Consider the following 9,045-nt stretch of genomic DNA (forward strand, 5'->3'; position numbering starts at 1 on the left):
GCATCGTGGTGCGACGAACTCGGATGCTTAGATGCGGTTTTTCATTGATTATCACTTATCAGGCTCAAAACTTGATGGTATTGATGTGCTGGAGTATTCATTCCAAAGCCACCAAAATCTTGCCTTGAACCACCACGATTGGAGAGGCCCAACTGCGGTACCATCTCTGTGATTTTGGAGAGATTACCTTGCATCTCGTCCACTGAATGTTGATGCCTCTCTAGCATTGTGTTGATGTTGATGACATCGTGAGGGAGACAAGATTCGATCTCCGCTTGCGCCGCCGCCTGAGCTTCCGCCGCCTCGAGCAGCGCCGCTTCCTCTGATTCCCGGTCCATGCGTTTGTGGGAACGAGTACGGATGATAGGCATCGCGGTTCTTGGCGAAGAGAAACCCTGCGAGGGGAGGGCGGACTGGAGGAGGAAATTGAATCTAGGCTAGGCTAAACTAGAGGCATGAAGGTAAAGGCAAGATGAACTGATAAAACGATAGGTTTTTGTTATTATTTACGAGCCACCCAGCCTCACACTCCGCGGCCTTATAACCTGACCGTGAGCCTCGACGATTCGTAGCAGTATCGCATTAAGGCAATACTTACTCCTAAACTGAGCTCAGTTGTTATTACAGGGATTTAAGAGGAAATATTCTCCTAGTAGATGACATCTTTGAATCTCCTTCCTTGGATGAGCATCGGACGGTCCTTCTGAAGTTGTCACAGAAAGATCCTGACGCGCACCTTCTACGTGCTTCGCAATGGGCTGAAAGCCATGCTCTCCATCAAAGCGGGCTGGTCCCTCCAAGCAGGCTACATCGTTTGGGCTGTGGCTGGCTGGCTGTGCAGGGAAAGCTGATGTGCAGAGAAAGCTGCTGTGCAGGAGAAGCTGCTTTTTCGAGTTTCACTATTTGGTAACTTGGCTGGCTGTCTAGCTGTGAATAGATGAATTGTCTAAAATACCCTGGAATGTTGAGAACATGTATTTGTAGAGATTTCAGTGCATGCGTATCTGTGACTATAAATATATACTTATCAAAAATACATATTAATATCGTTACACTCATTAATAGCTTAGTTAGCACTAGTCAATCATCATCCGCATTCATATTTTTTTAAAACATAAAAGCATCATTAGATCAGCATGTGTACATCAGCAAAATTCACAGCGAGCATTCACAAGCAAAACTTAATAAAAAATCAGCAACCAATATCATAGCACAACATCAGTATCAGCAAATATCAGCATGTGTAGAGCAGCAAAATTCACCAATACATGAAGAAAAAAGAGGAACCGAGGAGGGTGTCTTCCGGCAGGAACGAGGCCGGCTTGGAGGTTGTTGGTGTCGTTGACCTTGAAGGAGCCGGTGGCCTCGGGCGGGAGCGGGCGGAGAGGGGCTCGAGTCGGGCGACCTGTGAGGGGAGGACGGCGGGGGGACAGCCGAGGTCGGAGGAGGCTGAGGGTCGCCGGCTGCCGATGGGAGTGGCGGCGGCGGGCTAACTGCCGATGGCGGGTGGCGGCCCGCGGGAGTGGTGGCTGCGGTGGAGGACCACTAGCGTCCTCTGTCCTGTCGCGCGAGTGCCACATCCCTTCGTGGGGAGAAAAATTTGTGCAAGAAAAATCTTGATTCACAGCTCAGCGGTGGCACACAAGGTAAATACTCCAAAAGACATGGGCGAGTAAAAAAAAAACGGTTCGGCTGTTAAAATGAAAGCTGCGGGAAGCACCTAAAAGCACCTAAAAACGTGCTTCTCCATCTTTGCCTATAGAGTGCTTTGTCTTTGGCAAAACCACCTCCCAAAGCCACGCCACCCGTTTGTTTCGATTCGATGGCAAACCTTCCCTTAATTGGTCTGGCAGCCCACTCTCACCGATCCAGAGCTCCTCCGTCGTTTTGGTCGATCGGCAGGGGTCCACGGATTACACGGAGGTGGAGTAGATGCCAGCCTGCAATCTATACAGCGCAAGACAAGGACTCGACGAGCTTGGCCACCACCACCAACCAGCCAAACCGCCCACCTCCACTGCTCCACCCAAGCAGCAGCAGCAGCAGCCCAAGCAATGGAGCTCCGCGAGCTCGGCGCCACCGGCCTCCGCGTCAGCCCCGTCGGCTTCGGCGCCTCCCCGCTCGGGAACGTCTTCGGCGACATCCCCCGCGACGTCGCCCGCGCCACCGTCCGCCGCGCACTCGACCTCGGCATCAACTTCTTTGACACATCACCGTAATAACGCCCCGCCCCGCCACTCCCTCCCCTCCCCTTCCTTCGTCCCCCGCCTCCACCTCCCCAAACTCTGATCCGGCGTGCGCAGGTACTACGGCGGCACGGTGTCGGAGTCGGTGCTGGGGGACTGCCTCCGCTCCGCGGCCGTCCCGCGCGACGCCATCGTGGTCGCCACCAAGTGCGGCCGCTACAAGGACGGCTTCGACTTCAGCGCCGCCCGCGTCACGCGCAGCGTCGACGAGAGCCTCGCGCGCCTCGGCCTCGACTACGTCGACATCCTCCACTGCCACGACATCGAGTTCACCAGCCTAGACCAGGTGCCGCCCACCACCTGTTCGACGAAATCTCCTCTAGCACTACCAGCCGCACCACACTGTACTTTTGTTTCGATCTTTGCAGATTGTGAACGAGACGATCCCCGCGCTGCAGAAGATAAAGGAGAGCGGGAAGGCGCGGTTCATCGGGATCACCGGGCTGCCCCTGAGCATCTTCTCCTACGTGCTCGACCGGGTCCCTCCTGGCTCCGTGGATCTGGTCCTCTCCTACTGCCACTACGGAATCAACGACACCGCGCTGCTGGATGCGCTGCCTTACTTGAAGAGCAAAGGTGTCGGGGTCATCACTGCTTCGCCCCTTGCCATGGGGCTTCTCACCGATAACGGGCCGCCCGAGTGGCACCCCGCACCGGAACAACTCAAGGTATTGCTAGAACACGAATTATTATATTCTTTCTTCATCTGACTGTTGCAGGACAAGGCTGTTTCTTCACAGATTACATATTATTATAGGAAGAACAACCAGGTATAAGATACTGGTACTCTCTTGTTAAAAAAAACAATGACGTAAGGGGCCTTAGATACAATTGTGTTACCAAAAATATGCAGCCCTACTACATATATAATGTGACAATGGCAGTAGGGGTTGCTGAGATGGAAAATTAGGCAGTTACGAAAGATTAGTATATTTAGTATAAGTAATTTGAAATTGGACTAAAACACAATTGCTGCCTTTGTCCAAAGGGCATCAACCCCTTGTCACTATTTTCATTTGGTGGATCCTGGTTCACCACCTCAGTTTCCAGTGGAGAAATCGTGTAATTGTAGAGGAATTGGTATCTTCCCCATTGCTTCAAATTGAGTTATGTGTTGGTATAGTTAATTATACACTTCAACTACCTACACAAGTAATTATCATGTTGTATGATGTATATTATTCACTTGTAAGCCATTCTTCTATACTAAGATTGCTTGGATTACGATAATCTGGTGCCCAACTAGGTATTGACTATCTTATTATTTTGCCAATCAACCTCTTGTTTTCGTGGTTATTTTTCACAGAATATTGTAAAATATAAGTTCAGCACAGCAGTCCAGCAATCGCAAACTGGTCCTAATTAACAACAAAGACTTTTTTTTTTCAATACATCTCTCTGTCCAAACCTCCAGAAGATATTTCTTATTTCTGTTACACTCCCGTGGGTAAGCAAATACTCCCTCCGATCCATAATGAGTGTCGAGGGTCTTTAGTTCATTTAGTCCAAATTTGAACTAAAACCCCCCCTCCGATCCATAATAAGTGCAGGGGGCTTTAGTTCAAATAGTCCTAATTTAAACTAAAGCCTCGACTCTTATGGATCGAGGGAGTAGTTGACATTCAAAAAAGCAATTCTTTTGTATCATATTATCTTCTAGAAGATCACTTCTTTGTCTGATGTGTCAAATCAATCCATCAATTCACATGTATAACACAGTCTGTTATTAGTTGGCATGCAGGGCAGCGGCAGAGCACTGTAGAAAGAAGGGGAAACCTATTACAAAGCTAGCCATGAAGTATAGCTTGATGAACAATCAAATTTCCACAGTTCTTGTTGGCATGAACTCTCCAGAACAGGTAAAACGATTTGTACCAACCTTTTAATGGATTCGTGGCTTCTATGCAGCGAATTCTTATCCCATTTCCATGCATGAACTTTGACTCGATCTAATCACATATGGATGCCCAAGGAGTAACTATTTTTAGTTTTAGCTGAGAAAATTAATATTGTTCTCATAGGATAATCATGGTTATAGTACTACATTGGACAGAACAGTTAGTTGTTTATGTACTAGCTGAATTTTTCCTGGAGATTCTGTCTGTTTTCACATGTTTCTCAAACTTTGAATACGATGAGGCCATGTTAGTTGCGACTTATACTTTTCCAATAAATCACGCCCTATATTTTTTTGGATTGCTTACTTCTTTATTAACGAGTATAATTAATTTGTTCGAGTTGGAATAATTGCTGAAAATCAGACCCTCTTAGAAATTAGAAAATTGAGTAAAATTTTGTGCTTATTTTATTAGGAGAAAACAAATAGTAAAATCATGTATGTTGGTTCCAAATTATGATGATCAAACCTTACATAACTATTATCATGGAATGGATATAAAAATATATGTTACCACAGGAGGAAGCAAATCAACATTATTTGTACATTGTACCTTTGATATATTTCATTCTAAATAAAAACCATATTAGGTTAAAAAATTCTTTTTCTTAAGGGATTGTTCATATAGTATCTTATGCACACTTGATTCAAGGTGGAGGAGAATGTTGCTGCTGCAGTGGAGTTATCGACTTCAGGCATAGATGAAGAACTATTGTGTGAAGTTGAAGAAATTTTAGAGCCTGTGAAGAACTTGACCTGGCCCAGTGGTATTCAGCAAGCCTAATGTCTGAGTCTGGCATTAGCTCCGCCTGATGAAATCCATTGTGATGAATATATTTGCTATTAGTTTATAGAGCGAAATGTGTGCATCTGCAGCCTTGCCTGGTGATTGAAATAGTATTATGCAGGGCAGCCAAATGGAAGACCATCGTTTGGAATTTGTTGGCATATTGTCTCTAGTAATTTATATATGCCTGGGAACTGACAATAACAATAAAAGGTCAATGATGACCATTGAATAATCATCAAATAAATTGTTCTATTTTTGGCTTCCTCTGCTGGGTTTCATATCAAGCCTATCCCAACTTGCTTGGGAAAAAGCTTTGATGTTGATGTTTTTTAATATGCCTTGATGTATTGAGAAAATTTTGTGGATACAATTGCCAACTAAGCAAATGGTGTAGCGCCTACTCAAGTGTCAGCTGAAAGGGCGCCAAAAGTACAACAGTATGACTAACTTGAGCTGGTACCGCTTCTGATGCTAGAGCAGAGTGAGGGAGCTCTGGGCGGGGTTTTCCAAAAGGTATTTTTCAGTTTGCTGAATCACAACTTTCTGAATTGTATATGCCTGCTAGATTTCTTCATTTCATTCTTTTTAGATTGATGGCATTCCCCTATCGATGAAAAAAAAACTTTACATGACTAAATTATGCCTGCGAAAACTTTGACCTCTACCAAAACTGAAAAGTCTCTCTCAAACCTATAACCTAATATATCAATGTGGAAAGAGAACACTGAGGGACAGAAGGCAAGATCAGGCAGGTCCGTTATAACTCTGATGGAAATTGTGACCTAAGGATCTTTCACTACGCTGCCATGTTTCCCAGGGCCGACAACCCCCTCCACTGCTGATATTATTTGCGGCACCGTCATGCCGCCAGAGAGGACGATCTCTGCATGGGAAGTTTCACATCAAATCAGACCTCTTTGTAACGTCAGATAATATCATTTTCTCAAATGAAAACGTACGAAGAACATTGCCAGATCACATACCAATGGCCTCTCGGACGGACAGGTCTGGTATGATTACGTCCGCGCGGCTCATGAGGAAGATGTCACCGAGATAGAGGTGGTTTGTGGGCACATAGACGCAGGTGAGTTCTTGGTCGCCGTTCGCGCTGCGCAGGGTCACTGTCGAAGTGATGAACCCCAGTGCATACTCGCCTATTCTCGGGTGCCTTATGATCACTGCCTCTTTGAAGGCCCGTGAGCTCTGGTCTGAAATTATAAACCGCATAAAAAATTATTGTATATAATGGGAGTGCTCTACAAACTTATGAAAACTATACTTCAAAACAGATACATATACTACATTTAAATTTTGAAAGAATAGAGTGAACATTGGCTTAGCTGTGCTTCCCCTTTTCAGGATACTAAATTGGCTTCGTCATACCTGGCGATATCGCGGCGCTTATCTGCTTGGAAGCAGAGTAGATATGGCGGACGAGCGGCATCTTCTTGATGAAGAACTCGCCGAGGCCGAGAAGGGAGGCACCGAGCCATGACGACATGAACACGCCGACGAGGAAAATGAAGGTGATGGAAGTGGCGAACCCCAAACCTTCTTGAGATGAAAGCATCAAAATATGAGCTCTATTTTTTTCGATAAAGGAAGCTTTATTACTTGAAGTACCAAGCATTATACCCAGCCTCTGCATACATGAGCTCTATATTGGGAAGATAATGAAAATTTCACCGAATGAAGTTGTAAATGGCGAGTGAGTGGCAGGATAATTACCGAAGACATTTATGCCGAGATGGATGTAGATCGGCGAGAAGAAGCCATCGACGAATCTGATGAACCACCAGGTCGTGTAGAATGTGATGGTTATTGGGAGCAATATGACACTGCAGAGCATGGACAAATTAAGATGTTGGGGAGCACATAAGTTCAGTTCGGTGTGCAAGTAGTCTCTGAATGTACTGCACATGTAGTAACTGTGCCTGTGAAGCCAATGGCACGAAGAAAGCTACACCCTCCGATCCAAATTACTTGTGGCTGATATAGGCTAAATCTGTGACAAGTAATCTGGATCGGAGGGAATAGTTAAATCCAAAGTGTAGCAGTAATACCATCCAGTCATAAACTTCTTCCACGTCCAGCTCCGTATCACTCTTGAGAAGGCCTGCATAAATGGTGTGTAATGCAACAATCCTTCAGACTGAAAGTTACATAAACTACTTATCCACATCGACTGAAAATTAATCCTAGATCCAGAATTGCATTCCGCAATTGCATCTTCCAAAAACTATTTTGACAATATTATGGAGTATTAACCAGAGTTGTCCTTGTTCGTGTGAACGTCAAGAGTTGGTTATTACCTCGATGCCGGTGGAGGGGTGGTGGTGTCCGCGTGCCGACGGCGAGCCGATCATCACCGGCGTGGTCGGCTCAGAGTCATCGCCGCCGCCGGCGGATATGCCGACGGGCTCAGTACTGGTCACCGGGATGATCAGCAGCTCCCGGTCCCTGTCCCTCTCCCGCGCGGCCATGGCGATCTCTGCTGTCATGCGCCTTGTCGCCTGTGCGAACCTGCGTGGCCTAAGGTACCGCAATAGCTGGGCGGGCATGCAGTGCAGTGCGAACGGAAACGCCGGATCAGCCTTCGGACGGTATTGAGCTGGTGTCACTGCAAGAGAACCATGGCACTACCACTATGGGTCTATGGCAGTGGTGGTTCGCCTAATCAGGGGGAACCTCTGGCTGACTGTGTGGCCCCACGCACATACTCACTCCCTCCGGTATATTGATTCAGGATGTATAAACGGTATCATTGTATTCTTTTTGAAAATTTATTTTGTTTCACATATATATTTATGCGAATTTTGTGAAAATATTATAAGTGCAAATCATGGTCAAAGCAATAAGTTGTTGGCCATCGAAATTTACGTGGAGCCACGTGTAGCGGAAGGCAAATGAACGACTTAGCTACACGCACGGTAATACGCGTGAGACATCGGATCTCTTCGAAAACATGAGTCATAAATCCTCTCGCCGGTCACTCCTACTCGTCAATGTCTCCCCTCAGTTTCCTCTCTCTTCTACTCGATGGTTCCTCTACCGCGAACAAATCTTCTGTGTCGCAGCGGCAATCGACCACACCTTTGATGCAACCCCTACCGGTTACATCTACATCACCACAGTCTCTCTTGCCTATTCGGTAACGGCGGTAAGCCCTAGAGCCCACATTTTCTCCCTACAACTCCTTTAAGGGGACTTTCCTACTCCTGAGATATGATAGAACTAAGCGCCACGCCTGTTTCATGTTTATTAAGGTAGATCGATCTAAAACTACATTATTTCTATATTCCACACTCCCCGAAGGATGGCATAAGTAACAACATTAAAGTGCATAAATATTTTATTGCATAACCATTTACAAGCATTAGATTCAAAGTTAGTGACATTAATATGAAAAACTTAAAAAACATCCTCCCAATGGAACGCAACTTTTTTCGATAAAGGGAATATATTAATATCAAAAGATACCAATTACACCCAGCCTCTGCAACAACGCACCATCCTAATGGCACTACGGATGCACACAACCAAAAAAAGGAAAAGAAAACTAAGAAACAAAAGTCCCGCTACAGTATCTCAGGCCTAACAACAACAATACATCCACCGCCAAGCCAACAGCTGAAATACATACTCTCCAAAAACGACGCCTCCAAGAAGGGAACAGTGCTCTAACACCGTCGTCGTCCGATCAAAGATCTTAGGTTTTCACCCTGAAGATAGTCCCCGCTCTCAAAACAATGCCTCCAACAAGGTCATTGCCAGGCACAACCAGTTAAGGCCAGACCTTGGGTTTTCACCCTGAAAGGTAGGACTCTGAACTTCACCTGTGTTGTCGCCCCCACTTTCATACCGCTGTTGTGAAGCCCGGAACACCAAGCAAGTCCCTCAACAGCGTGGAGACTTGAACCTCCCTTAGCTAGTCCTCCCCTCCAGCCTTCATGAAATTCTCTTCTTCGGACTTTCATCATGGATCCATAGTCACTTGATGTCAACACAGAAAAAGAGCTTCGCGCTGCTCCCTCCAGAACCAATCGGTCGGAATAAAAGCATGGGTGCGCACGACCGAATACCACCGATCCAGCAAACTCCAGGCAAAAAGC

The 9,045-nt window shown here is 46.1% G+C and overlaps 2 protein-coding genes across 2 annotated transcripts; one reads left to right on the forward strand and one right to left on the reverse strand.

The window, feature by feature from the left end:
- Nucleotides 1-2,001: 2,001 nt before the first annotated feature.
- On the forward strand, nt 2,002-5,165 carry LOC127300691 (L-galactose dehydrogenase). Its single transcript, XM_051330841.2, has 5 exons — nt 2,002-2,215; nt 2,304-2,532; nt 2,615-2,914; nt 3,977-4,105; nt 4,796-5,165. Exons 1-5 carry the CDS (start codon nt 2,055-2,057, stop codon nt 4,925-4,927), a joined length of 951 nt encoding a protein of 316 aa, XP_051186801.1. The 5' UTR covers nt 2,002-2,054; the 3' UTR covers nt 4,928-5,165.
- A 533-nt stretch (nt 5,166-5,698) lies between these two features.
- On the reverse strand, nt 5,699-7,565 carry LOC127300692 (protein LIKE COV 1-like). Its single transcript, XM_051330843.2, has 6 exons — nt 7,246-7,565; nt 6,997-7,049; nt 6,662-6,771; nt 6,317-6,484; nt 5,917-6,141; nt 5,699-5,816 (listed from the first exon to the last, which is right to left on the reverse strand). The coding sequence occupies exons 1-6, from the start codon at nt 7,492-7,494 to the stop codon at nt 5,716-5,718; spliced, it is 906 nt and encodes a 301-aa protein (XP_051186803.1). The 5' UTR covers nt 7,495-7,565; the 3' UTR covers nt 5,699-5,715.
- Between the last annotated feature and the right edge of the window lie 1,480 nt (nt 7,566-9,045).

Source organism: Lolium perenne, chromosome 5 (assembly GCF_019359855.2).
Source record: "Lolium perenne isolate Kyuss_39 chromosome 5, Kyuss_2.0, whole genome shotgun sequence".
In the NCBI taxonomy this organism is placed as follows: domain Eukaryota; kingdom Viridiplantae; phylum Streptophyta; class Magnoliopsida; order Poales; family Poaceae; genus Lolium; species Lolium perenne.